Source organism: Balearica regulorum, chromosome 17 (genome assembly GCF_011004875.1).
Source record: "Balearica regulorum gibbericeps isolate bBalReg1 chromosome 17, bBalReg1.pri, whole genome shotgun sequence".
NCBI lineage: Eukaryota > Metazoa > Chordata > Aves > Gruiformes > Gruidae > Balearica > Balearica regulorum.
The window spans coordinates 14906933-14934863 of record NC_046200.1 but is presented as its reverse complement, the minus strand read 5'-3'; the positions used below and the strand labels follow the sequence as shown (position 1 = coordinate 14934863).

Here is a 27931-nt window from a genome sequence, read left to right as displayed (position 1 = left end):
CGCGGGTGCGGGGGGAGCCCCACGGCCACGCCCCGGGTGGGGAGCGGGCACAGGGAGCCATCCGAGGGGGGAGTGGGGACCAGCCGGGAGGAGCAAGGGACCCCCCAGGGCAGAGCGGGGACCCCCGGGAAGGGAGCGGGGACCCCCCCCCCGAGGGAGCACGGACACCCCCCCCCCCGCCCGACCCCCGAGAAGGGAACCGGGACCCCCCAGGGCAGAGCGGGGCCCCACCGCCGGGTGAAGGAGAGTGGGGGGACCCCCCGGGGGGGGCACAGGCACCCCCCTCCCACGGGCAGGGACCCCCGGCAGGGCCCGGACACCCACCCACCCACCCCGCCCGGGGGGTCGGGCACTGCTCGGAGGGTCCCCCGGGGGCCGGGGCCGCCCCTGCAGGGTGCCGGGGGGTCGGGGCGGGGGGGGGGAACAGGGTATCTGCAGGCACGAACGGCCCAGCCAATCAGCACTCGCGGACAGCCTGGCCAGTCGGCACACATCGGCCACCCAGCCAATCAGCACGCAGAGAGCGCGACCACTCAGCAGGTGCCTCCGGCCCAGCCATCCTGCAGGTAAGCATAGCTCAGCCAATCAACAGCCGGGTGCATAACCCTAGCCAATGAAAACTCAGGTACGTGCAATCCAACCAATCAACGACCGTGTTCATCCAGCCCAGCCAATCAGCGCTCCCGCAGCACCCTGGCAGGGCTCCCCGGGGCCGCGCTGTCCCCTGCGTCCCGCAGAGCCCCGGCCCGGGTGGGTGCGCGGGGGCGGCCCCGGCGCCTGCTCCCCTCTGCCGGGGCACCGTGTCCGCGCCACCGGCACAAACCCGCCCGTTTAACCCCCCCCCCCCCCAAAAAAACCGGCTTTGGAGGCGGCGGGAGGAGGAAGGCTGAGCACCCTCATCCTCGGCGGTGTTCCGGGGGGGGGGGCGGGCAGCGGTCCCGCGGGTTTAAGGCAGCGGGGACCGGCGGGGACACGGGGACCGCCGGCCGCCGCGGGGGAGCAGAGCCGCTGACGGTGACCCGCTCCCGGTCACTCGCCCGGCGATGCCCCGTGGGGTCCCCCCCCCCCAAACCCCGCGGACCCTCCCAGGAGCGGGAGGTGGCTGCGCTGCCCGCCCGGCCCGGGGCACCCGGCTCAGGAAGGGGGTTACGGCTTGTGGGGCTGGCGGGCTGGGCTCCCGTCCGCCGACCCGGCCCCGGCCCCGTGTCCCAGGCCCAGTCCCCGTGTCCCAGTCCCAGTCCCAGTCCCCGCGTCCCAGTCCCAGTCCCAGTCCCAGTCCCCGTGTCCCCGGCCCCGTGTCCCCGGCCCCGTGTCCCCCCGCTCCCGCGCCCCGCCCCGCCGTAGCCCCGCCCCTCCCCGCCGTAGCCCCGCCCTCCCCGCAGTGGCCACGCCCCTCCTGCTGTGGCCACGCCCCTCCCCGCCCTAGCCCCGCCCTTTCCCCCGCCCCGGAAGTGCTCCCCCGCTCGGCGCTCACTTCCGCTGGGCCGGTGGCAGCGGGCGGCGGTAGCAGGTACGGGCCGGGCCGGGCCGGGGGCGGCGGGGCTGGGTCCAGCCGGCGGCCGCCGCCGCTGCAGGTGACCCCGCTGCACGGCCCTTCCCGGCGGTGGGTGCTGCTGGCCGTGCGCATCCCGGGCTAGGCTACCCCACCGGCGGGCCCCGCTCCGGGCCGGGCCGTTCCCCCGGGCCTGGGCCTGTCCTGCCCCCCCCCCCGCCCCCAGCGCAGCCTCCCCACCTCGGCCCCTGCCCGGACGCGGCAGCACACGGGGCACCTGCAGCCAGAAGCCCCGGGCAGCGGTGCGGAGCCCCCAAGGTGTCGTGTCCCCCCGGGCCAGGGCCGCAGCCCGCCGTGGGTGCAGCCCGGGTGGGTGCCGGGGGGGGGGGGTGTGAGCAGACACCCGGGCCTCTCCCCGTGCCCTCCTGTAGCTCCGTGTCCCAGCCCTGCCCTCCGGGTCCATCCCGGGTGGGTGCCCGGGGTCAGCCCCGGTGCCTGCTCCCCTCTGCCCGGGGCACCGTGTCCTCGCCAGCAGCCGGAGCCAGCGCCGGGCATCGCGCCTGGCCGCAGAGCCCCTCGGAGCGCGGGGTTCCTGCCTGCGGCGGCTGCCAGGGCCGCGGCCCTTTCCCTGCCGCTTGGCTATAGCAGGTATGGCCGGGGCAGCCCCCGTGGCACGGCGGGGCCTGGAGCCGCACGGCTCTGGGGCAGGACGGGGAAGGACTCGGGAGCTGGCGGGCACAACGGCCCGGGGGCTGTGGGTGCCTGGGGAAAGGGGGAACCCGCTCCTGCTCCCCGCCCTGCCGCTGCTTTTGGGTGGAGGAGGCTGGGGCTGCTGCGGGGCTGGGGCGGCTTTGGGGGCTGAAAGCCATTGCTGCCGGCGGTGCCCGCTTCGTGGGGCCCGGCATCCGCGCGGGCAGCGCCGTGGCTCGGAGCGCGGCAAGACACCGTGCGGAGCCGTGGGAAGAGGTCGGTACCAGGCTCTGCTGAGCCACGGAAGAGCTGGGATCTGGCCACGCATCGGACAGGGAGGCACCTGGGTGGATATCCAGTGCTCGCTGCCTCCTCCGTGGAGGTTTTAGGGGGAAGAAAATCCTAAACTTGATAAAAAGGAGTCTGTGAAACAGCTTAAGGTTAGATAGGAGGTCAAGTAGGTGCCTTGGATAAGCAGTTGGTTCAATCTAGTTTGCCTCCGAACGAGGTCCTTGGCGTCTCTGTGTTTGGGTTTGACGCCAGAGGCGTTATCCCGCTCTGGGCTCGTGCTGCCTGAAATCCCCGCCCGGCTCCCCGGAGCACGATGCTTTGGGCCCCGCAGCGCTGGGATCCCCCCGTGCGGCTTTGCCCGGCAGCGTGTGGTGCAGGGAACGCCTCAGGACTTCCCTTTGTCTGTGGGTTTTATTCCCCGATTGTTGGTTGATGGGATGTATCAGTTGTGACTCCTTTGCTCTGCGTACAGCCGCTCTCGTGGCCCTTCTGCCATCTGGGTTAATTAAATCTGGGTTAATTAAAAGGGGTTTTGGGTGGCTCAAGTGGTGGCTCAGCAAATTAATTGATCCGTCACGATTGTGAGCACCTTGCTAACAGCACAGTAGCTCTGGCAGGGCTTTTAGCCCTTACTTACTAACCGGGGGCACCTTAACCTGTTGGTTGGCGGGAAACGGACCCTCTCGGAAAGCCTGCGGGTCACTCGGTAACTCGGATTTGCGAGAGGACGCGCTGGCTGCCAGCCCGCTGGGTTCACAGACTGTCGTCTGCGCTCGGCGCTGCTCTTAATCGGTGGCTTTTATTCTCCAAGATGCAGGATAATTTGTGGTGCTTGCTGGCTTTGGGAAGTTCCTGCTGGGAGAGGAGGGCTGGGGGGTATTTTTACTACTCGCTCTACTTTCGGCGGGAGCCGCAGGGTCTTGCCAACCCTCGGGGTGGTGCCTGTGCCGTGGCAGCGCAGGTGGGTTGTTCTGCGGCAGGGCACGGCGGATGGAACGGTCCTGGGCCCTTCCGCGGGGAGATGCGAAGGGCTGAGCCGAGCTCGGGATGCAGCAGCAGGCTCACAGCCCCGCGTTGCTGCGTGCCGCAGGGCTGAGCACGAGCTAGGACTGGCTTAAGTCAGGCCAGTCCTTAGCAAAAATATCTTTTGCCCTACGGAGTGTGCGTGGGGCTCACGTGAGCCCCTGGGGCTTTGTGCCGGGGAGAGGTGTGGGGCAGAGGTATGGTCGAGCACGGGGAGGGAGCTGTGCCCACGGCTACGCACCGTCTGCAGGACGGGGATATTCCACGGCACTTTGCTGCTGTGAGTAAGGAGGAAAAAATAATTGGGATCAGCACGAGGCTCTTTAGCTGCCAGCTCTCGCATTCTCAGCCGCTTGTTCTCCTCTTCCACGCTTTTTATCTTCCACGGTTTTTATCTTTCCCCAGTGGTGTCTGTCCCGGCTCCAGGGGGTTTATTCGCTGAGGCCGGGGACGTGCAGTGCTGCTCGGAGGTGTGGGGAGCCATCACCCTCTCACGCCTGCCTGGCCTTTTGTGTTGGCTTGAAGTCGCTTCGTATCAACGGGGAATAGCTACGTGACGTCCCCACGGCTTTGGTTACCAGTCTCGATATTTAGGGGGTTTTCTTAGCCTGCCTTAGTTTTGTTTACCTGTGCCGCCTTCGGGTTTTCCTGATCCACCTCACGTGTTTTATTTGCAGCTGCGAGAGGGAGCGTTGCTCGCTCGTGGGAGTTTTCCGTCCCTGGTAACCCTCAGCCGACCTGCTGTTTTCTTGATGAGCTGTTTCCTAGAAGCTTGCCCTTCGAGTTCCCGCTCCTCTTTGCCTCTCCCTCCGCTGTGGGTGCCAACGCATGCTCCCCGACGCACGGAGGGCGCGTGTTTGCGCGGGGCTGGGGCGGATGCGTCTCCCTGCGTTTGCTTCCTTCCTTCCCTTCCCGCTTGCCTCGTTGGACCCTCCTGAGGACACACGCCAGGCTGGGTAGATCTAAACTTACTGTCAGCCAGTAAATTCCTGTTCTGGGCTGTCACAGAGTCTGGAGAGGGATCGGTGGAGCTACGGCGAGCCCTCTCGCCGTAATAACCAGGCACCCAGGTTGTCCTGGGCACGGTTTGAATGCTCGCGTGGTGCTCGGATGGCTCGTTCCTCTGGAAGAGCGGCAGCAGCAGCGCTTTCCCCGCATCCCTTCCCAGGCGGCGGCTTTCTACTGCAGGCAGCTGAAAACCTCCTGTCAGCAACATCTCAGCCTTCAAGGATGGAGGAATTGGCCTAAAACAGGGTGGTAGAAGTAGCTGGGGGTCGCTAACGAGTTTTCTTCTTCCCCTCACCGTAAGAGAAAATGAGTAGCACCAGTGATGGCTTATTTGGCATCGGTGTCATCCCCGGGAACCCGCTGGCAGCGCCCGCCTCGGCGAGCAGCACCGTGCCACGTTTGCTGCTGTATCTCGGCTTTAGGAGCGTCTTATTCACCCGGGATGGCTGAATTTTGGGAGCCCGCTGGTGTGGCAGCCGGGAGGAAGGGGACGGCTGAGCTCTGCCGCGTTCCTGCCCCAAGGGGCTGAGGTCGAGGAGGGGGTTTGGACCGTGCTGTGCCCGTACGGGTGCATCACCGGGCAGCTCTGACAGGCGGGTCCTGGGGGGAACGGGCTGTCCCACCTTTAGCCGTGTGTGCTCAGCCGCAGGAGCGCTGGCTTCTCCTTCAGCCTCAAAGCGCTTCGTGAGCAGCAGCAAATCGGCTCTTCCAAACCTCGGTGCTTCTTCCAGCTGGACCACGGGTTCCTTGGTGCCGCTGACAGGAGCGAAATAACCCGGTTAAAGCTGCGTCCGTCAGGGAAGGTGTCTGTGGCAGCACCTGGCAGGACCCTGCTGCTGCGTGCTGTGTGAACGTGGACGGTGTTTGGCACCCCGAGACAGGTGGAGGGGGAGCGTGGGAGGTAGAACGACGTGGCCGTGGTCATGCCGGGGGTCTCAGGAGAGCAGTGTTGCTCTGGGTCTTCTGGGGCTCCTGAATTCGGTCGTCCCGGGTGAATACGATCGGGATCAAACGCCTGGGAGGGTGCAGGTTTGGGCCACTGCAAAGGCACAAAATGGACCCGAGGCGCCTGAGCGAGGTGTGGGTGAGCTCTGGGTGCTCCACCGCCCAGCCGCTCTTTTGCTACCAAATCCTTACAAATGCTTTCAACCCCTTGAATCCAGTTGGCAAGACCAGCTTAAAATACATTTGGCAAGAAGATAAAGGGTAAAATTTGAGCCGCCACAAGGTCAGGGGCTTTTTGTCTTCTGCCTTTTGTCACTGCAAATCTTGCATCCAGTCCCACCCTGCTTTTTCTGAGAGCTGGCCTTGCTCCCGGCTGTTGGAGCCGCTGCTCCGCTCAGCCCCTCGCCGGGAGATCAGTAAGTGCCGGGACATTTTTCCCAGCCTGGAAAGGAGCTCGGTGGGGATTGCTGGAGCTGGGGGGGGGGAGCAAACACCTGTGCTCGGCTCCCAGCTCTGTGCCACGCAGCGAACGCTTGCTGCCATCTCCCTGCCTGGTTGCTATGAGCTCCTGCCGCCCGTTTTTGCTTGCGAGGTGTTTAGCAAGGGCAGAGTGTTTGCAACTCTCCGTAACGACTCTAAATGATCAGATTTGCCCAAATGAGATGATCGAGGCTGTTGGCTCTGGATCTGACACCCCCTCCCGCTCCTACGTGCCAGAAATCTTCCTTATTTACTGTCGGGCTTGGGAGAGGGGGGCCTGGCACCCCATCCATCCCTTTGCCCAGTTCAAGCTGGCTGAAGAGATGGGGTAACGCAAGAGCTGCTCTGCAGTCCCTGAACCGTTTCCTTTGCCATCCTTAAAACTGGAGCCAGGCAGCAGCGTTGGACCCTGCCCAAGGGCTGAGCTCAGGGGAATTCACCTTCAGCAGGGCTGTGCCAGCGGCAGTCGCATCCCGGGGCTGGCGGGCAGCCCTGCCTCGTCGCCCTTGGTCAGCCTGGGGGAACGCAGACGGTGCGGGGTGCTGAGCACCCAGCTTTGGCGGGTGTTTGGAGCCTTGCTCGGCTTCTCGTCACCCTGCTCGAGGCGCTGGGTTGCTTCAAGTCTGGTCCTGCCCCCAGCAAGGTTGAGGTGTTGGTGTGGGGAGCAAGGAGCGCGCCTTAATTCTCGAGCTCAGGCTGGAGGAGGAGGCGGCGGTGGCGGCGATTTGTTTTTTGGAGGCTGCCGTCGGCACTGCAGGGCTTAAAGGAGCGTGGGAGATGAGTGGCCAGCTCCGTCTCTGAAATTAGTGGGGTTTTGGATGGCTAAAACACACTGCGGTACCCGGGGGCTCTGGGAAACCGAGAAGCTGCAGGAAAGCAGCAGACGTGATTCATGTCTCTGAGCCGGCTGCAGAAATTCCCTGGTAGGCTTCAAGTTTGCTTTCCAGGCACTTCTGCAGAGCAGGGCTGACTGTGAGCCAGGTCGGTGGAATCGGAGGGACTGCAGTAAATCCTCCTTCCTCCCTCTCTCGCAGGACGGGATCTGCAGTGAGGCGCAGAGAGCTGCTGCGGCGCAGCCTGGGAGCTCCCGCTGTTCGCTGGAGAGCCGTCGACCTAGGGGGGGAAAAAAGGCTCTGAATAAATCCCAGGTAACTGAAGCAGAGAGGAGTGTCGTGTCTTAGACGAGGCTGCCCGGGAAGCGGTTTGCTCACGGGGCAGCCTCGGCAGGGCTGGGGTAACACGGTGGCAGACTTGCCCCCTCTGTAACAGCGTTGGAAACGCGCTGCCAACACCCAAAGCGAGCCCCGAACCGACGCAAATCCTTTCTTTCTTACTGCCCACCAGGCTGGCTCTGGCTGTGTGCTCTGCCTGGCGGGCTCAGCCCCCAGATTTTCCCCAGATTTTCTTTTTATCCCTGTTGGGGATCCCTATCCCAGCTTGGACAGGGAACAGAGGACACAGTTTCTCTGGCCGCATCTTGTGCGCTTGCAGGGGATTGCTGCATTTGGCTTTCAAGATGCTCATTTACATTTTAAAACCATTTGCAAGCTCTTTTTTTTTTTTTTTTGTTTTTTTTTTTCCACTTGGCTTTGCTTTCTGTGCTCCTGCCCCTCCAAAACAGCAAGGCCACTGCGGGCTTTCAAGGACGCTCCTCTGGTTTCTTTGCTGTTGAAGGAAAGATGGGTGAAACGGCCGTCGGCGACAAATCCCCGCTGACCTTTAAGAAGTGCTATCTGCCGCCTGCATGTCGGGCTTCTTCAGCCGGCCAAGCCGTAAATCTGCCCTAAACTGCCTGAATTATATAATATAGCCCCAAGCGCTGGGCAGAAACCTCACGCCTTTTGAATTTAAAGCAAAGCTGCTGGAGCAGGGAGGGTTTCTGGAAGAGGCTCCTTTTGATCTTGTTGGCGTGCTCGGTCAGGCTCTGGCAGACTCGTGGCCCTCTCGGCTGCGCTGTTCCCTCGCTCCGGCGTTGGTCTGAGCCTTGGGTTTCTCTTCCCATCCCAGAGCTGTTCCCTGTGCAGGTGTGAGGGAGGGCTGGGGGTAAGTTTTCCCCTAGAAAAGTGTTTCTCGGATGAGGAGGCACAAACCCGGGGGAGACTGGCTGAGCCCTCGCTGCGGGGACGAGGGCTGCCCAGCTCCGCGTGGGATGGGGCGAGCAAAGCGGCTGCTGCTGCTGCTGGTGAGAGAAGCAAATGGGGCTGGAGCCTAAGCAGGGGTGAACGCTGGAGTGTTCAGCAACTGCCTTCCTCCTCCTCCTCCTCCTCCACATCCTTGTTAGCGAACCAGCTGATTCCTCACTCATCGGCAGAGCCCGCGGCGTGCCGGCGTGGCTGCGAGGCGCTCACCCTCCCCTGGGGACCAGGCTCCCCCAGCAGCGCAGTAGCCGAGGGCTTCTCCGGGTGTTTCATCTCCTTGTGACTCTTCCCATGAGATCCCAAGCTCTTTTCCTTCCTGGAGCTCTCCGTAGCGACCTCAGCAAGGAAATTATCAACTCTCAACCTCTCTGATCTGCCTCTCCTCCCAGGGACGTGCGGCTAGCTGGAGACCACCATGACGGACTCGAAGTACTTCACCACCACAAAGAAAGGTAAGAGAAGGAACGGGAAGGTCACTCAATTTTCCCCCAAATAATCAGGCTTTTCTTTCAGCTGTATGAGCCAGGCGGGGAGGGCTGTCCCTGCAGTGGGAAGCTGTGGCTGACACCCTGCTCCTTGCTCCCATGCTGCCAGGGTGGCTCCTGGGCTGTCGTGGGGTCAGAGCACCTTGTCACCAGCCCCCTGAACCCAGACGAGGTGGCTGGCAGCTGGGTTATCGGCTTTAGCAGCTCAGGAGCGGCTGTGGGGCATGACCTCGAGCTCCCCTGGGCTGGGAGATAAGCGCTTGGGGTGTTTGACTTGATTCCTTGGTCTGCAAAGTGCTTAATGTGGAGGAAACCATGTGGCATCTTCCTTTTCAATCCGCCCGCCCGGGAGTGAATAAATTGCTCGGGGTGGGAGCCGATGCCCTTTGGCTGGGTCCAGAGCCCGCTGGTCACCCCCAGCGAGGTGCTGGGCTGGGGGATTGCTGCTGCGTGCGGAGCAGGATTTGGGAGCCACCATCCCTTGCAGGGGCTTGAGGAGCAGTTCCCAAAATCCACCTGGGTTCACCGTCACCCAGGCTGCGGTGGGCTCTGCGGGTAGGCGAGGGCCTCCTCAGAGCTGTGTGTGGGGCTGGGGCTTCGCTGCGTGCTGGGATAACTGCCCCGCAGCCAAAAATACCCGCCAGATAAACCCTGTGTCCTGTGCTTGAGGTGTGGGGTGCTCGTGCTCATCATCCTGCAGCATCTCCCATCCCTAAAGCCCTCTGGGGCTCTCGTGGGGCTGAAGAAGCTGCAGGGATGCACCAGCACGCTCGTCTCCGTTTCTGCGGGTGAGAGCTCAGCCCCCAGAGCGGCCCCGGCCCTTGGCGAGAGACATTTGGGAAGTTAAATCTCCCTTTCCAGCTCCTGGCACCCTGGAGCTGGCAAAGGAGCCCCGGCACGCAGCGGGTGGGAGCTGTGCTCACCCTCCCCTGGGAGCAGCACCCGGTGGGTGGGTGCCCCGTACCCTGAGCTCCCCCTTTTCCCCTTCCTCCAGGGGAGATTTTTGAGCTGAAAGCCGAACTGAACAGCGACAAGAAGGAGAAGAAGAAGGAGGCCGTGAAGAAGGTGATCGCGTCCATGACTGTCGGCAAAGATGTCAGGTGCGTGGCGGTGCTGTGCCGGGCATGCCTGGGCCAAATCATACCGGGAGCGTGCTCGGATGGCTTGTGGGCTCCTGTTTTCCCTTCTTGCCTCCAGTGGGGCTTTCGTGCTGGTTTTTTGTCTCTGGTGAGGACCGAGGGAGCTCCTGGCCGCAGCTATTCCTCCTGCTAGGGGAGGAAAACGTTTGTGTAAGCGTGGCCGTCTGGCCGGCGGGGACTTGCCTGGCTTTGGTAGTAATCTGGCTAAAAGAGGATTGGTCTGGCTGCTGCTAAGTTTGTTGGGATTATTGCTGCTTCGTTCAAGTGTTACTAAAAACAAGCAGAAACCCCCTCTGAGCCTTTATGGCAGAGAGTCGGTGTCTCTGCCTTGGTGTCGATAAGCTTTTTTGCAACCACTCCAGTCCAAAAGGTCAGACGGCTGCTTTTCCCTCTTCTCCTTTATCCGTCTGAGCAGCACGTGGCCCCTCCGTCCCCTCCTCCCCGCGCGGGCCCGTCCCCGCACACCTTTGGCATTACACGCAACATCAGCGCTTGGCTTTTAATGGTGCGTTTGAGAGTAGATGGAGGAGGAAAAGCACAGCCTGGGCTCTGTGTTTGGAAAACCGGCGCACCCTCGGCTCCCAGAGCACTTGCAGCAGCAGGTAACGCTCTGTCTTGGCGCCACCGTGGAGAAGATGACACCGGACGTGGCAGGGACTTGCCCGAGGCTGGTCAGTGCTCAGCAGCAGCTACGTTGATTGGAAAGGAAATATCGGTTGTGGCAGCCCATTTTTATTTTTTTTGGGGGGGGGTGTGTGTATTTTAGGCTGCAAGAAAGCAGTCTACAAAGTTCCCCCCTCCCTGGGAGGTGCCAGGGAAGCCTGGTTGAACCTGGGGTAAGAGCAGCCGAGGTGGGTGCCGGCAGCGGAAGCTCTGCGAGAGAAGTAGCAAAGCGCAGCACCCCAGGTTTAGGGGACCCCGGCTTTGATCCAGTAAGCGATGGCTGGGTTTGCAGCAGCAGAGAAGCTTCCAGGAGCCAAGGGACATCTGTCGGGGTGGGATAACTCCTGCGTTAGCCCTCTGATCTTGATTGCCTCTCCTCAGGTGGTTTAATTGGTCTGTCTCTGTCTTTAATAGTCTAATTGGCCTGACTTTATCGCCTGTGGTGAAACAGCATCTCTGGCATCCCGCAGTTGTAGGGCACTTGGTACTCACCGGGATGAGGTTTGAGAAGGGGAAAGCCCCCAGCTCCGTGCAGGCAGCTCCGCTCCGTCCTGGGCGTTTACTTCTCTAACGTGATGTTTCTAGCGTGGGACGTGGGGCGAGCGCTCAGCAGTTTGCAGCAGGACAGGTTTAACGTCCGCAAAAGCAGAGGAGGGTTTTGGTAGGGCCGCGTGGAAGGGGTTGTGCAGAAGGCGAGGGGGGGAACGGCTCGTCTTCCACGTCCGGGGCGGCTGAGTGATGTTGCGCTTTCTCCTGGGGCAGCGGGCACGCACTGGAACTGGGATACAGCAGAGCCGCGCGGGAGAGCTCAGTTTCTGTCCGTCAGGGGCCGTTTTGAGCTGATTGGGATCCAGATCCATTAACAAACCCCGCTGGGGATGGGTAATTTAACCACATCTGCTGCAGGGTGGGCTCAGGTCCTGGGAGAGCCTGGGGTTCTGTGGCTTCAGCAGAGGGTTCAGCTCTGGGAAGGGGACGGCCTGGGGAAGCGTGGGGTGCCGTGGGCAGCGTGGCCGTGTCCCGCCTTCACGGAGGTGCTTTGTGTTTCAGCGCTCTCTTCCCGGACGTGGTGAACTGCATGCAGACGGACAACCTGGAGCTGAAGAAGCTGGTTTACCTCTACCTGATGAACTATGCCAAGAGCCAGCCGGACATGGCCATCATGGCGGTGAACACCTTCGTGAAGGTGAGAGGGGAGGGCCGCGTGCCTGAGCGCCGCACGCTGCAGCGGGTCGCTTCAGCCCACTGTGTGCATCCCCGCTTTCACTAAGCTGCTCTGTACCCCGCTCCAAAGAAGGGAGCAGGTTTCCAAAACCTCTCCCTTCAGGAGTTAAAGGCTCCACTAGTTCTAAATAACTGAGTAAATTTGTCGGGTAATGCAGAAGAAAAACACTTTCTTGGCAGCCGAACTGTGCCACTTGATCTGTCAGTGGTGGGTTCGGTTGTGGGCAGCTCCCGTGATCAAACTGCCATCATGTGAGCTTACACGTTGAAGTCTCTGCAGCTGGAAAAGCCCTTGTGATCTTCCAGTTGGAGCTGGGGACTGAAGAACATGTTTGTTAGGAGCCAAGATATTGCCAAATGACTTTGTGAAAAGGTTTGGTGGGCATTAGAGGGAGTTTTGGCTTTTTAGGAAGAAAAAACCCCACACAATAAACCCCATAGATGCATTTCCCAGGTGAGATGGCTGTTCTGCAGGGTGGCAGCTGACTTCAGATCCTCGGTGTAAGTGATGTAGGCATCAGATTCCTGGAGGTGTGTTTGGAGTGATGGCATTAAAACTGAGTGCCAGATGGCAGAACAAGCGATCGAACCTCTCACTTGGGTGACTTACTCTTCAGAGCTGAGTGATAAAACCTGTAGACTTCGGGTACCCAAATGAGAATGGAGGTCCCGAAGCCACTACTTGATGCCTGTGATTCAAGGAGAGGAAATCTAACCTTCCTCTCTCACCCCACAGGACTGCGAGGACCCAAACCCTCTGATCCGGGCTCTGGCTGTGCGGACCATGGGCTGCATCCGCGTGGACAAGATAACGGAGTATCTCTGTGAGCCCCTGCGGAAGTGCCTGAAGGACGAGGACCCTTATGTACGCAAGACAGCAGCCGTCTGTGTGGCGAAGCTCCACGACATCAATGCCCAGCTGGTGGAGGACCAGGGCTTCCTGGACACCCTTAAGGACCTCATCTCGGACTCCAACCCCATGGTGATTATTTTTTGCCCTCTCCATCCTCTCTTCTCTTCATTTGAGCAGCAGTTCCCCAGATGTGAGTGACTTTAAAGCCTGCTTTCCCCAGGGTTTCTCTTCCCCCAGCCTTTACTGCTCTTCAGATCTTGCCACAGGCGTAACTGCCAGCCCGGGAGCTGCCGCGGAAAGCGATGGGGCTCTGCGGAGCTGCCTGGGGAAGGGGAGCGAGAGGGGGCTCCTCCACGCCGGGCACGGGGCCAAGGCTGACTCCTGCTCAACATGTGCGAACTGTTGGAGATGTGGCGTGGGTGGTGGGACCGCACTGGTGATGATTGCTCATCTTCTGAGGATCAGCTGGTGGGGAAGAGAAGCTGGTGCCCAGATGTCGCTGGGATGCGAGGTGCCGATACCGAGGATGCAGCTCGTCCTCTCGCACCAGCTTTCCCCCAGGCTCTTGAACCGCATTTGGTGTCACCTAACGCTTGCTGTCACCTAATGTGTGCCCCTGTCCCCCCTGGCAGGTAGTGGCCAACGCAGTAGCAGCTCTCTCGGAGATAGCGGAGTCTCACCCAAGCAGTAACCTCCTGGACCTCAACCCCCAGTCCATCAACAAGCTGCTCACTGCCTTGAACGAATGCACCGAGTGGGGCCAGATCTTCATCCTGGACTGCCTGGCGAACTACATGCCAAAGGATGACCGGGAAGCCCAGAGGTGAGGGAGGCTCTGGGTGCTGCTGGGGCAGCGCTGCCATCAGGGCACCACAGACCAGCCAGAGCGCGGCTGGAAAGGGTCAGGGGATGGATGGTATCGCTACGGCCCGTTCTCCACATATCTTCGTGTTCCTGATCCTCGGCATCCCGCTGCAGGAGGTGGGACTTGGGCAGAACCACCCGGGGACTACCATGGTCCCTGTCCCCTTCCTGGCACTGGGATCGTGCTTCTCGAGACGCTTAAAATGTGGCCTTACCGCGCAGCAGGGGAGGACGGGCACTAGGGAGCTCGGAAAGGGGGTCACTGCGATAGGGTTTTGTAAAGGCCAGGACATAACTGTCACCGGGGTGTTGAAGAGCCATTTCAGCACCTCTTGGGAAGGTCTTGAGCACCGCTCAGGTGTCCTGCTGCAAACTCTGCCAGTGCCTTGTTCTTCATCGGTACGAGCAGCAATCTTTAAGCAGGGAGACGGGCCGTGATCGTTTCCTTTCCCTTCTCCTTCCCCTCCGACACCGCCAGCATTTGCGAGCGGGTGACGCCCCGGCTGTCCCACGCCAACTCGGCGGTGGTGCTCTCGGCGGTGAAGGTGCTGATGAAGTTCATGGAGATGCTCTCGAAGGACCTGGATTATTACGGCACGCTACTAAAGAAGCTGGCCCCGCCGCTGGTCACCTTGCTGTCCGCAGAGCCCGAGCTGCAGTACGTGGCTCTCCGCAACATCAACCTCATCGTGCAGAAGAGGTGGGTGCCCCGGCGTGGCAGGAGGGACGGCCTGGCTCGGGCTTCCCCTCTTCTCTACGGGTCCTGCTTCTCAGTGCTTCAACCCCTCTGACTGCAGCGGTGTCGAGGCTTTGCCGACACAACCCGTTGTATGAGGGTTTTTTTTTTTTTAATTCTCTATTTAAAATCCGAGGGCTGGGAGCACAGAATCGGCAACGGGCAGGGAGCTAAGCCAGGATCTCCAGGAGGGGTTTATTTTAATTTATTGGTTGTTTAGGGGAGCAAAGGATGGAAAGGCAAAAAGCTGAGGCTTTGGTTTAGTCATTAAATGTTTAGTGAGGAATTTTTGTGGTGTCAGCTTGTCTCTATGCAGTCATCCGCTTTGAATAAGTGCTGAGAATCCTTCTGTCCCTTTGATCTAAACTTGCTGGTGGGCAGGAGGTGTCCGAGGCCCCACACGTGTGCCCCGAGCGGAACTGGCCAGCTGGAGAGCCACGCTCCGCAGCGACAGCCCCAGTCAGATGATTTGTTGTCCTACCGGTTATCACCGTGGTTGTCTATTAAAAATAGCAGCAATTTCTGAGAGAAGTGGAAAGCAATTAGTGTCCCTGGGAGCGGGAATGTGGAAGGCAGGTTGGCTCCTTGGAGCCGGACCTGGCCTATCTCTGTCCCAGCTTAGAGAGAGGAGGATCTGGTGAGAAAGGTCCAGCCTAGCCCTGGGGTCTGGGTTTACATCCCTGCTCCCCCCGAGACATCCCTTCCAACCTTGGCAAGACAACCGTCCCCTGTTGCCTTGCGTCTGGGCTTTGTTTGCGGCAAGGTTATGTTCTGTCCCCTGTGCGTCAGCGAAGGGGAGCCAAGGGACAGAGTTCTGGGAGAGGAAAATCACGGTATCTTGGATTCCTTGGTATTGAACGGGCCCCCAAAACGTTGTGCTTACGGCCAAGGAGCCTTGTCCTCCTGGCTCAGAGCTGCTCTGGCTCTGAGTTTCCCCAGTTTGTGTCCTCGGTGACCTCAAGCCTTCATCCCCGCTCCAGCCTCGACCGGGGAGTGATGATTCATGCTTATAGCTGGCTAATGGAGTAACAAATTTGCAGGGAGTCAGGGCATTAGCTGGCTGCAGGGTCAGGCCAATGAATCCCCCTCCGTCTCCTGAGCGGTGTGCAGCTTTTTGGGGAGGACAGCTCCCTTTTTGCACTGCTTTGTCTGCTGATCGCTGCCTGGGTCAGAGCCTGGAGGTGGGAGCAGAGCTCAGATCTTGCATCTGCCGCAAGAGAAATCATCCAATGGCAGTATCAAGTGTCCAGAAAGCTCTGGAAAAACCCCCACATGTTTTCTGGAAGATTTTTCATGCCTTTTTGTGGTCAAAGTGAAGGAGTGTGTGTCTCCCTGAATCGCTGCCTCTCGTTGTCCTCCAGGCCCGAGATCCTGAAGCACGAGATGAAGGTCTTCTTTGTGAAGTACAACGACCCCATCTACGTCAAACTAGAGAAGCTGGACATCATGATCCGCCTGGCTTCTCAGGCCAACATTGCTCAGGTCAGGGTCTGCCAGACCGTGCTGGGTGGGCACTGAGGGGGGTGCGGAGAGGGGATTTGCTCGAGAAATCCTCGACCCAGCTTTGCCGGATGCCAACGGGAGTAGCTGTACCACCCAGGCTGCTTCTGCTGGGTCACCGCCCTGCTTTTCTGGTGGCTTTTTCTTGCTGCCGGACTCTCACTGCCTTGTCCCCTCCGGCAGGTGCTGGCAGAGCTGAAGGAATACGCCACGGAGGTGGATGTGGACTTTGTGAGGAAGGCGGTTCGAGCCATCGGCCGCTGTGCCATCAAGGTGGAGGTGAGGGTCGGGTCGCTTCGGGTGCCGATGGCAGCTGTGGCTACGGCAAGGCATCGCGCTCCAGCGTGTGTTGGATGAGCTGGAGGTCATCCTGCCCCAGGAGTGAGGGCTGCCCTGTCGAGCTGGAGTCTTTGTGGGCCTGGGGCTGAGCCACAGTAGTTCCATGGAGCACGTATGGGGTGTGAGGAGGGTATTTCATCCCCTTACCCCTTGCAGCTGGAGCTGGTTTAGGATCCCTGCCTGCCCTGTGCTCCATTGCAGACCCAGCTGCCTGCGGCCGTGCCCGATGTTGTAATGCAGCGGATGATACGAGTGGATTTGGGGACCATGGGGGGGCTGGGAGGGAGCTAATCCCTTCCTGGGGCGCTAGGAGACTTTACTTCCCCTCGGGGGTAGTTTGAAGAAGGGGATTGTTAAAAACTCTGCGTGGCCCAGGTTCAGGCAGGCGCACAGGCGAGGTCGCGTGGCTTTCGGCCGGTTGATACTGCGCCGGGTTTATGCAGAGCGTCCTCGCTCACCTGAGACAAACCGCTCGACACCGGTGAGAGGCAGGAGGAGACGCGCTGGAGCTTTGCTGAGCTGGCCTGGCTCTGCCGTTAGAGCGATCCCTCCTTTCCACAGTGAAGCCAGCCTCTCCCGGGGGGATTTATCACCATGGCACTAGCTCTGTTTTTCCCTCTCTGGTAACGCTGAGCCATGTAGCTGTGCAGATCCAAACCAAGGCAAGGTGGAAGATGCTGCTGCCCCCGCAAGCTGAGGTCTGGGCTTGCTGCTGTGCTCCTGCACCCTCTGGCCTGAAATGCATCCCGTGGGGGAAAAGGGAGGCTCTGGGGGCGTGTGAGTGGGATGAGGAGGAGCCAGACCTGGCTGGAAAGGGGAGACCACGCTTGTGTGTCCCCCGTTCTGGTCTGGGTTGTGTTTGGGGGAGCTATGGAGGGGATAAGGCATCAAGGAGGGGGTGCAAGGTGGGCTTTGGGATGGGGACGTAAGAGCATCGCCGCTTGACTGACCCTGTACCTCCTACAGCAATCGGCTGAGCGCTGTGTCAGCACCCTGCTCGACCTCATCCAGACCAAAGTCAACTACGTGGTGCAGGAGGCCATTGTCGTCATCAAGGACATCTTCCGCAAGTACCCCAACAAGTGCGTGGCGGCTGCCTGCGAGCCTCGGGGGGGATGCTCCCGGTCCTAGACGGGCTCTTTCTGCCCCTCTGTGCTTGGGGGGGCCCTACAAGGACCCCGGCATGGGCGAGGGATGGGCTGCTGCTCCCTCCTGGTGGGATGCTTGGTGGTGAAGCCACTTGGAGCCTCCCTGCAGTGAAGGTGGCTTTTGTTTTTTGCCAGTCGGGGTTGAGATCATGGGTCAGTGCAGCCCCGAGAGTTAAGCTGGGGGCAGGAAAGCCATCCCCAGCCCAGGGGACGTCCCCAGCCCCACGATGGCAATCCCAGATCCAGACACCCAAACGGACAGGGGTTGCCAGAGACTTTGAGGTCCCTCACGTCAGCATAAACCACCTCTGGCTCTTAATTCAGCCATCCTGATGCTGGAGCGAGGGTGACAGGAGGAGGGGAGTGCTGAGCCAGGATGAATAGGCAACTGCGTGATCAGGAAGTCGTGTGCTAATAGTGGTAATAAATACTAATGAACTGAATTAGTAATGAATGGGAGCTCTGTGTGAGTAGCCGGTGACTCAGAGCTGCTGCAGAGACAGCAGAGGCCAGATGAGCGGGGCCGAGAAGTTAATTCACCAGTGGGGCTGGCAAGCAGGGGAACACACTGGAGAGGGATCAGCATGGGCAGTGTCACGCTGTGCTGCAGCTCTGGGGAGAGGGGACAGTGCCCACAGCTCTTGGCAGCGCCCTCGGCGATGTCCTGGTTCTGCTGAGGGTGATGGGATGTGGTTTGGAGTTAGAGCGGAGCTCGGATTCAAGTTTCTTGCTGTTGGTGAATGCGTGTCCTCTCCTCGGGAAGGTACGAGAGCGTGATCGCCACCCTCTGCGAGAACCTCGACTCCCTGGACGAGCCCGAGGCCCGGGCTGCCATGATCTGGATCGTGGGAGAGTACGCCGAGCGGATTGACAACGCCGACGAGCTGCTGGAGAGCTTCCTGGAGGGCTTCCATGATGAGAGCACCCAGGTGCGGTGGGACGGTGGGACAGCCCCCTACGCGATGGAGGGGCATCTGGCTGCCAGCAGGACCAGCTGCTTGAGGGGTGACACTGTGACAAAGCTTGTGCTAATCGGGGTGTAACGAAGCAATTTGCTCTAGCAGGGTCATGAAGGTGTTTTTTCTTGCAGGTGCTTGGGGCAGAGGTGTCCCATCGTGGCTTTGGGTGTAGAATGTGGCCCATGAAATGCCACCACAATGGTGCCCTTAATTGTTGGGAAGGACCAACTGGTCATTCCTCTGTGCCAGGACAGGATCAGCCCTTTGGAGCTGGAAAGCAGACAACTGAAATGAGCAGAGGGACGTGCCTGCTCCTTTTGTCAGGGCAGCTGAGGTTTTGCCTTTGGAAATTCTGGGGGGTTTCATCTATGGAAACTTCCTACAACTCCTTGTGCAAAAAAACCATGAAACTAAGTCACGGCGAACAGGGGAAAGTCTGTAAATGCAAAATAGCAAAGCCAGTGATCCTGGCCGCTGTGTCTCAGGTCCAAAGGGACCGTCGGAGGTGAATCGCTGCTGCTTATCCTCATAGAAGTCCGAGGATGCTCTGGCCTTCACCCTTGTGGGACCGTGTAACCCAGTCCCAAGATCTTGCCCAGTAACCTCTGTGTCAACCTGTGGCTCTGCCGGTCTGAGGGTGCGTTAATCGGCTTGAAACGAGCTGCAGACCTGGCTGGGAGCCATGCAAGTGTGCCCTGACACTTGTCACCGCTGCTTAAGTGGTCACCGTGTGTTTGGTGCCTTGAGAGGTAGGTTGGGGTTATGTCCTTGTAGCATATTCAGGGGAAAACTCGTGTGTTCTTGCACAAAAACGGTGCGATTTGTCTGTCTGTCTGTCGCTAACGCTGTTTGTCCACCCGCAGGTTCAGCTGCAGCTGCTGACGGCCATCGTGAAGCTGTTTCTGAAGAAGCCCACCGAGACGCAGGAGCTGGTGCAGCAGGTGCTGAGCCTGGCCACGCAGGTGGGTCACGGCTCCTGCACGGGGGAAGAGCTTCCCGTGGGCTTCGCCATCCCCCCCGAGGCAGCGGGAGTGGCTTGGTAATGCAGCGCCCGTGGTGGGAGGCAGATAATTGGAGCTTAATTCTGGAAAAGATGATAGTTAAAGTCCTGGAGAGCGAGGACACGGTCTGCCATAGCGCAGGAGGCATCTTGTGCTGTTTCCCTGCTCAGGCTGGAGTAGCAAAGCAGCGTAGCCTCTGTACAGCAGAGGTGTGACATAAATAGCTTTAACTTTTATCCTTGTGATCCCTCTAATACTACAGCAGGACTTGGACAGGGCCAGGGTGCTCTGAGTAGCTCTGTAGTAGCTGCAGGTTTCCCTGGCTTCGGCACTAACCCCCGTGCTTCCCCTCGAAGGACTCCGACAACCCCGACCTGCGGGACCGCGGCTACATCTACTGGCGCCTGCTCTCCACCGACCCCGTGGCCGCCAAGGAGGTGGTGCTGGCGGAGAAACCCCTCATCTCTGAGGAGACGGATCTGATTGAGCCGACGCTGCTGGACGAGCTGATCTGCTACATCGGGACGCTGGCCTCCGTCTATCACAAACCTCCCAGCGCCTTCGTGGAGGGGAGCAGAGGGGTCGTGCACAAGAGCTTGCCTCCGCGAACGGGCTCGTGAGTATCTCCGCGTCCCCGCGGTGATTCCCCACTCCGTGCAGGGAGTTTCAGGGCTGGATCCCTGCGATGGGCAATGAGCCAAGCAGCCGTGGGACTGCCACGGCCATGCACAGCACCGTGTGGAGCTGGCTGTGTTCGCTGTGCTCTGAGCTGAGGCCCCCCCCTCCCAAGGAGAGGTTCCCCCATAGGAGCAGGGCTGTATGGATTCAATACTGTCCTTACAAGGCTGAAGGAGTGATCTCAGACTGAAGTGGAATGTGATCTTGATGAGAATGTGTTGAAGTGTTGGGAGCCATGCTGGCATGGGGTATCTGTTTGAACTCTTGCCGCAAAGCCCAGCTGGGCGACCCCCAGCCCTCGCGTCGGCTCAGCTGGAGCCCCTCAGGGTCTCACGTCTCTCCCTCGTCCTTCCCTCTAGGAGCGAGAGCACCGAGAGCCCCGACGCAGCTCCCTCGGCGGTGCAGGCGGCGGAGCAGCCGGCCGTCATCCCCACTCAGGGCGACCTGCTGGGTGACCTGCTGAACCTGGACCTGGGCCCACCGGTGAGTGGGCCTCCCATCGCCACCTCCTCCGTGCAGATGGGCGCTGTGGACCTCCTCGGAGGCGGCTTGGACAGCCTGGTACGTCGCAGCCCCGCGCGCTCCTTCCCCGATGCCCAGCTGTACTGGTGGCATCGTGCCGGGTTTGATGCTGGCTCCTGTCTGGAGCTCCTGGGGGTGGGACAGGCTTGTCCACCTGGAGACATCTGGGCTAGTCCTCTCCTCCTACAGCTGGTGAAGACGGAGGGGCACTGCGCCCTAATTTATCTCATCATCATCAGATGGCTGGAGAGGGGTGGGGGGTTAGTGCTCCTGAGTGCCTTTTCTCTCGGTACATGAGGTCTGTGTAGGCGCTCCCACTGTCTGTGCTGTGCCGCAGGGGTGACTCCTCTTCCTGGGTTCCCCTGTGAACCCCAGAGACACACGTTAAACCACCCTGTGGGGTCGGGACGTGCCCGCTCCCAGCCCATGGGATGCTTTAACAGGCATCTCCTGTGCTGAAAGATCTGGCGGTGACACCTTGTCCTCCTGGGAACACAAACCAAGAAGTGGTTTAGCTGCAGGTTGAGGAGGGATGGAAACCTCTCCTGGTTGTGATCACCTGCCCCACGGGTGCCGGTGATGGTCCGAGCTCCTCAAAGGAAAAGAGTTTGGAGTTTTCTCCACTGCTGATAAAATCCAGCAGATATTTCCCTAAGGAGAAGCAGCACTGATGGCTCTTCACCTGCTGCCTCTCCTGCTCCATCATCCCCCAAGTGCTCCCTGGCTCTTTGCTGGGCGTGCAGAGTTTGGGAACGGGCTGGTGCTGAGCGTGGGGACGAGACACCGCAGTCACGCTCTGTCCCAGGGCTCCAGGACAGCCACGGATGGACAGATGGATGTGTTGGCAGTGCGGTGGGACTAACCTCTCTTCCCTCCTCCCCTTCTCTTGTCTCTCTGGTTTTTTTGTCTCTTCTCTCCTGTGGCTTGTCTCTGCATGCGGCTGGCTCTTCTCTCCACCTTGCCTGCTTCTGCTTGGAGATGGGGGACGAGTCGGAAGGGGTATGGATCAGCCCTTTTCTTAGTCCTTTTGGCCATGCGTAGCCCCAGCGCCCGTGTCTGCCCCCAGCCACCCCTGCTCCCCTCGTGCAGCCTGAGCCCTCCTGTTTGGTGCTCCAGTGACACCTCGCTTCCCTCTGGGGACAGCCAGACCCCCAAACAGCTCCTGGCACGCCAGCTCTGGGACCACTGGAGCATCCCTATTGACCCTGGGCCCTCGCTAGCTCATGCTGATGCTTCTAGAAAGCGCCCTTGACGATGGGGCGCGTCGTGAGACCCCTGTGCCCTTGGCGCGCTGGCCCCTGCCCCTGCTGACGCCCCTTTCTTCTCTTGCAGCTGCGAAGCGATGTGGGAGGCAGCCCTGCCGTGAGTGTGCCCTTCGTGCCCGTACCCTTCTCTCACCCTCTGCATCCTCCTCCTCCTCCTCCTCTCCCCCGCCCCGCGGTGCTCCCCGTAACCCGTTCCCTTTGTCCCCCGCAGATGGGTGGCAGCGCTGGCTTCGCACCGGCCCCCAGCACGGCGATGCCCGCGAACCTGGGGGCACCCCTCGGCAGCGGCCTGGGAGACCTCTTCGACCTCACTGGTGGGGTGGGGACCCTGTCAGGATCCTACGTGGCACCCAAAACGGTGAGTGGGGCAGCTGAGCCCCAGCTGCAGCATTAGGGAGGGCAGAGACCCCGATCCCCGGGGCGGGGAGGCAGAAGACAAGCGTGGTAGCAAGCTGGGTGAGGGCGGTGGTCTGCAGATGGAGGATGCTGTAGCGCTTGGCTGGGTGCGGGGATAGGGGCAGAGGCGATTTGTGGGTTCCCCCTGGGTGGCCCAGAGCCCTAAGCAGAGGGGAGCGCAGGGATCTGTCAGGTTACGTCTCTGATTTTTGGGGTCGTGCTGTTTCCCGGTGTGTGGGGTAAGGTTTAGAGGAGGTGGCAGGAGCATCCTGCAGCCCTGGCTGGGGCGAGGGTGACTCTGCCTGTACCCACTGTGTCTCAGTAGCCACGATCTGCCCTGCTTTACCAACACCCTGCCGGCTCTGCCAGGCTGGAAAGCACCGAAGGGTTTGCTTTGGGTAAAAACCCAAGGGTTTCTTGTCTCCTTAACCCAGGTCTGGCTCCCCGCCATGAAAGCCAAGGGGCTGGAGATCTCCGGCACCTTCAGCCGGCAGGTGGGCTCCATCTCCATGGACCTGGTGCTAACAAACAAGGCTCTGCAGGTCATGTCCGACTTCGCCATCCAGTTCAACCGTAACAGGTGAGGTCCCTCCTGGGCTTGCTCTGCAGCGACCAGTGAAGATGCTGCGTGACACCTCCGAGCTCAGCCCTGGAGCGGTTGCGTGTGGAAAAGGGTGGGAGGATGGGGGCTGCGAGGGCTGGGAACAGCCTCACGTGATGACCCTTCTCTCTGATGGCTGTGGTGGTGATGATCATGAAACCAAAGCCTCTAAGAAGTTGACTGAAGAGGCCGTTCCTCTGGGGTCTGTCCACCGTCCCATTATTTGTCCTCCTGGTGAACCGATGCTTCCTTTTCCCTCGGAGGGACGTAACAAGGGATGGCCCTGAGAGAATTGTGCAGGAACGCTAAAAATGGTGTGAATCTGCATAGGAGGAAGGGGTGAGATTTTTGGGGCTACCTGTTATTGGCCCAGGGTGGGCAGGGCAGGAGCCAGCCCGGTCCTGGACTGCGCAGGGACAGCAAGATGAGCTGGGGTGTTCCTGGGGTGTGTGTGGAGGAAGGCAGGGAGTACTGAGGTTGGCCCGGAGCGGATGGGCAGTGCCTTCTGCCCTCAGCTGCTGCCCCCCACCCTGACCCCCTGCCCTCCTCGGTGTTCCCCCAGCTTTGGCCTGGCCCCGGCGGCTCCTCTCCAGGTCCATGCGCCTCTTGCCCCCAACCAGTCCGTGGAGATCTCCCTTCCGCTGAACACTGTTGGCTCTGTCATGAAGATGGACCCCCTGAACAATCTCCAGGTGGGTCATGCCCGGGGGTCTCTTCCCCTCCTGGGGAGCTGGGGATGAGGCAGAGGATGCCCCGGGGTGAGTGTGCTCCCTCGGGCAGCAGCTGGAGGGAAGGAGGTCCGATGGCAGGAACCAGGCGAGAAGAAACGCTCAGCTCATCACCTCTCTGCTGTCAGAGCTCAGCCTGACTCCGATTTGACATCCAGCTCCACGCAGACTGCTTCATCCACGGCGGAGGATGCTCGCTGACACGCGGCAGAGCCGCTGAGCATCTGCTGGCGGTGTCCCAGCGCGGGGGGAGGTGGTGGAGCTGTGGCTCCTAGGAGGGAGCGGGGAGGGCGGGCTAAGGGGGTGCAGCCCCCACAGCTCCCACGTTTCCCTTACACACTGGGGACAGCAGCACACCTGGGAGCGCCCTGGGCATGGGTGCTGGCCTCTCTGGCTCCTTCAGGCAGCTGTCACTCTCCTGCCTCTGATAATGGCTGGGTGACACTCGGCTCGAGAGGGATCGGTGGTGTACGGTGGGATGTGATCCTCGGTTTGGGAACTGCTCGCCTGCTGTAGGTCGGAGGTGTTGACGTCCACGTGTCCTTCCATCCCAGGTCGCTGTGAAAAACAACATTGACGTCTTCTACTTCAGCACCCTGTACCCGTTGCACATCCTCTTCGTGGAGGACGGGAAGATGGGTGAGTTGTGACTGCTGCAAGGGGCACTTCTGCCACCAGTCTGTAGGTGCCATCCCAGCCCGGCCATCAGAGCGGGGAGCTGTGAGGAGCCAGATGCCCCTGGCCAGGACATTGCCATGCCAACACGACCGAGCTATGGCTACCTGAGATGGCCTGAGCCACCTTCTAACTCCTCACTGCTGCTTTTGCCTTCTCTGGTACTCACCAGCCCATTCCCTGAGCCAGCGTAGCTTGCTAACCCCCCAAAGCAGGCAGCAGGAACGTGGTTGATCTTGGGAAGCTGCTGGAGGGGGTGGCAGCGTGGCAGGATGAGATCCCTTGAGCCGCCGGTGATGTGGCAGCGTGACCCTTGTATTGTACCACCCTTGGGGGAGGGCGGCTGATCTCGTAGCTTCATCACTGTGTTGGTCTCATTCCTTGCCGCAGAGCGGCAGATGTTCCTGGCCACTTGGAAGGACATTCCCAACGAGAACGAGGCGCAGTTCCAGATCAAAGACTGTTCCCTCAACACAGGTGGGTCCAAACCCTTCAGAAGGACGTGGCTTGCGGCTGGTGACCAGCTCATCCCAGTTATCCCAGCTCAGACTGCTGGGAGACGGGAGCTCTTTCCCCCTGTGCCCACCCCATGTCTCCGGGAAGGAGCTGCTGCTTTGCTTGCCGTTAGCTAGTTCTAGAAACTTGGCCACCGGTCTAGCTGCAGCAAGAAGCAGCTGAACTGGATCATGCAGCCCCGACGCTGCCCAGCCTTGCAGCAGCCTCTCCTGGCCAACCCACGGGCAGGGCAGCGGTCCCGTGCTCGCAGGCAGAGCAGGCAGCAGTGGGCAGGAGCTGCGGCCAGGCTCTCCGGCGCTTCCTGGCTCTCCCAGCTCTTTCTCCGGGAGATCTGGTGCCAAGCGGGGCGTGCAAACCCTGGGCAGGGACAGCCAAGTCCTTTCAGTCCCGCTGGCAGCAGCGAGCTGACCTTTGTGGAGCAAAGCGGGGCGGCTCCGCTTGTGAATTGAGGTCTGGGCTGTTGCCCGCTCTCCCCGGGGAGGGCCCGGGAGCCCGGTTGAATAGAGCCCTTCTCCTCGCTGCGAGGGGCTGGCGGGTTTTGGATGTGCTGTGTGGTAAGGTGGGGAAGGGGGGGGAGGAGATGGGGTGGGAGCAGGTCCGAAGGGAGCTGATGCTCAGCCTGGCGCCGAGCAGCCCCCGCAGCAGCTCTCTCCTCCCGCGCAGATGCCGTTAGCAGCAAGCTCCAAGGCAGCAACATCTTCACCATCGCCAAGAGGAACGTGGAGGGCCAAGACATGCTCTACCAGTCCCTGAAGCTCACCAACGGCATCTGGGTGCTGGCAGAGCTCAGGATCCAGCCCGGCAATCCCAGCTTCACGGTATGCCCTTTTCCCTGCCTGCCTCCGAAACAGCCCCGAGCCGAGATTGCTGCCCGCCCTGCTGCCCTCCCTGCCTTCCCCGCTCAGAGCTTGGGTCGGGCCAGGTGGTCCTGCGGGCTGCCCTCCCAGCACCGGGGAGGCACCGTGGTGGCAGCTAAAGGAAGCAGAGAGGTCCCAGCCCACCGACACATCTCCATTACGATAAGAAACCCCCAAGTCCGTTCCCTTCCCGGGGCATGCCCGGCTCCACCTGGGGTGCGGGGCAGCGTGACCGCAGCTGCAAACAGCCTCGGAGCAGAGGTCCGTCCTCGTGTCAGGCACAAACCGTTTCGATGTCCTGCTCTCCCCATCCCGTCCCCTTCGTCGCAGCCTGTTTTCTTTGGGTTGGGATGAGCTGTGTCGCCTTGACTCACCTCTCTCTGTATCTCCATCCCTGCTGCCTGCCCGCCCTCGCCGCCCTGCGCGCTCTTGCAGGATTTGGAGGTTAGCAGACTGGTTTTTACCCCGGCTTTGGGCTGTCTCTGGCTGCTGCCTGATTATTTCTCCCCCGATGTTTTTACCTGCCTGCCGGCTGCCCTGCCAGCCCCGCGTGTCTCCCGGTGCTTCTGGCCTCTCCCTCCTGGCAGGGCTGGCACGGGGCCGGCGCCGAGGGCGCAGCTTCGTTGGAGGTGAACGTTTCGGAGGGTCGGGGTGTTCCTGCCACCCTCCTGGGCTCACTTGGGATGAGGATAGCTGCAAGTCCCGGAGGATTCCCTGCCCAGCACCTCTGTGCTGAGCTGTCCCTGCTCGCCTGTGGGCTGAGGAACTAATTGAGTTCAGGGTCGTTTAATATTTAATTTCTGAGCAAATAACCAAAGGGGGCTTGTACCACCTAAGAGAGGGAAGATGCCTTTGGCGGAACCGTTCACCCTCGAGCTACGGGCAGTGAATCAAACCCCAAGAGATGAAGCGTGTGCACGCCTCTGCCTGCTCCCTGCCCTCCCTGCCTGCGCTGCATGTGGATGTTTCCGCTCCTCAGCCGGGCGGAGGGAGCACCAGCAGCCCGGGGAGGGCGGTTAGGGGGCTCGTTGCCTTTTAATATCTTCTTTTATCCAGCCGAAAGAAGGAGCTGAGGCCGCTCCGTGCCCCGTAGGGGGGTTGCTGCAGCATGCAGGGCTTTGTGCTTTGGGGCTGGTGGCTCACCGGCGTGGGGCAAGAGGCCGTGACCTCCTCTCTCCCCACAGTTGTCCCTGAAATGCCGAGCGCCGGAGGTGTCCCAGTACATCTACCAAGCCTACGAAACCATCCTGAAGAACTAAGGTGCTGTTGCAGCCCATCCTCCTCCTCTCCTCCCTTTCCCGCCCGAGGAAGCGGGGCAGGACCCGTGTGCATGTCTCCTTTCCTTTCTGCCAAGGAACCAGCCCCTGGGAAATCTCCTTCCAGCCCTGGGGCTCTGAAAATGGAGCCGGTGTTCCCATCTCTGGCGGGGAGGAGGGCAGGGGTGTCCCGGCCAGTCCCTGCATCCCTGTAGAAATCTGTGTGTGAGTAATGCGGTGTCCTCCTTGCTCATGTCTCCCCCTCAAGAGCCCTTGTTTCACCCTCCAAGTCCTTGTGACTGCTTTTTTTTTTTTTTTTTTTTTAATCAAGCTGCCGTGCATGGGGAGCTGCTCTCTTCCTCCCCCACGTGCCCCCCCCACCCTGCAAAAATCCACCTCCCCACTGGTGCTGGGTCCGGTGGAGGGTTCAGCACCCCTCAGCCCTGGGATCAGCACCCTGGGGCTCGCTCGGAGCCTGTTTGGTGCCGGTGGGCTTGAGTGGCTCTGGCTGCAGATCCCACCGGAGCCCTGGGGGGGCTCAGGGCTTGGTGCACCCCGGAGCACGTGGGGAAACAGCTTTGGTTTCTTCCCGCTGCTGCGGCAGCTCCTGGCTGTCCCTCGTTTTGTCCCCTGGTTCAGGGGAGCTGTGGGTGAGCCCCCATCCCTTTGGAGGGGGTCTTCCTCTGTGCCCCCAGGAGCTGTTTCCAAAGGTCCCAGAAGGGCTCGAGGATCCCAAATTTGAGCCATGTGCAGTAAAAAAAAAAAGGGCTTTTCCAGCCCCATCCAGCCCCTGCAGCAGGGCTGGGAGGGCTCTGAGCATCAACTCACGCTACCCTCACCCCACTCTGCCCCCCAAACTGGGGCAGCCACTCCTCCATCCAGCCCCACAGCTCCCTCTGTCACCCATGGGTGCTGGTGTGGATGCCCTGCCTTCCCCAGCAGTGACACTACTCCTTTTCCCCCTTTTCCCCAGAAATAAAGCCATGGGTCACCCCTAACTAGAAGCGTTGGGTGCAGGAAATACCTAATATATAAAATATAAATATATTGTATGTTCACTTGTTTTAAGCGAACGTTGAATAAAGGTGACATCTGCCCACGGAGCTGCTGTCAGGTGGGTCAGGGCAGGGACCCAGCTCGGGGTACCCCAGGTTGGGGATGCTGTGAGCTTCCTCTGGGCAGTGCCCTGCCCTCCCAGGCAGGAGATACACCCTCTCCGGGGCTGGGGGCCAGGGACCGAAGGGACAGGATGGTCCTGGGAGAGGTCGAGCAGCAGCTCTCGGTCCTGTGCTCAGAACCTCCCTGGCTGTGGGGTCCTGCCCCGGTCCGGGAGTCCCTCCTGGGCTTGGGGACAAGTGCAGGGTCCCCAGGAGGTGCAGCCGGTCCCCATGGGGTGACAGCTGTGGCACCAGGCACCCCCCTGGGCACTGGCACTGCTTTGGGACACCCCTCTCCCAGG

General features: G+C 60.7%; 1 protein-coding gene and 1 non-coding gene across 6 annotated transcripts; both read left to right on the top strand.

Annotated features, from left to right (window-relative positions):
* The first annotated feature begins 1461 nt into the window (after nucleotides 1–1461).
* AP1B1 (adaptor related protein complex 1 subunit beta 1) lies at nucleotides 1462–27575 on the top strand. Of its 5 annotated transcripts, XM_075769300.1 has the most exons (24): nucleotides 1462–1510; nucleotides 6964–7077; nucleotides 8457–8519; nucleotides 9547–9652; nucleotides 11405–11540; nucleotides 12315–12560; nucleotides 13064–13254; nucleotides 13774–13995; nucleotides 15393–15513; nucleotides 15715–15810; nucleotides 16837–16952; nucleotides 17782–17947; nucleotides 18841–18939; nucleotides 19335–19594; nucleotides 20016–20217; nucleotides 21157–21177; nucleotides 21511–21540; nucleotides 21655–21801; nucleotides 22274–22419; nucleotides 23003–23132; nucleotides 23723–23807; nucleotides 24234–24320; nucleotides 25023–25177; nucleotides 26401–27575. In XM_075769300.1, exons 3-24 carry the CDS (start codon nucleotides 8483–8485, stop codon nucleotides 26473–26475), a joined length of 2874 nt encoding a protein of 957 aa, XP_075625415.1. In that variant the 5' UTR covers nucleotides 1462–1510; nucleotides 6964–7077; nucleotides 8457–8482; the 3' UTR covers nucleotides 26476–27575. The 5 variants fall into 5 exon arrangements, with proteins under 5 accessions (XP_075625415.1, XP_075625419.1, XP_075625420.1 ...); XM_075769304.1 differs by lacking the exons at nucleotides 21157–21177; nucleotides 21511–21540; XM_075769305.1 differs by lacking the exons at nucleotides 1462–1510; nucleotides 21157–21177 and having other exon boundaries at nucleotides 26401–27572.
* On the top strand, nucleotides 22537–22639 carry LOC142604325 (small nucleolar RNA SNORD125). Its single transcript, XR_012838201.1, has one exon. It is a non-coding gene; the product is annotated as a small nucleolar RNA SNORD125 (small nucleolar RNA).
* Nucleotides 27576–27931: the final 356 nt, after the last annotated feature.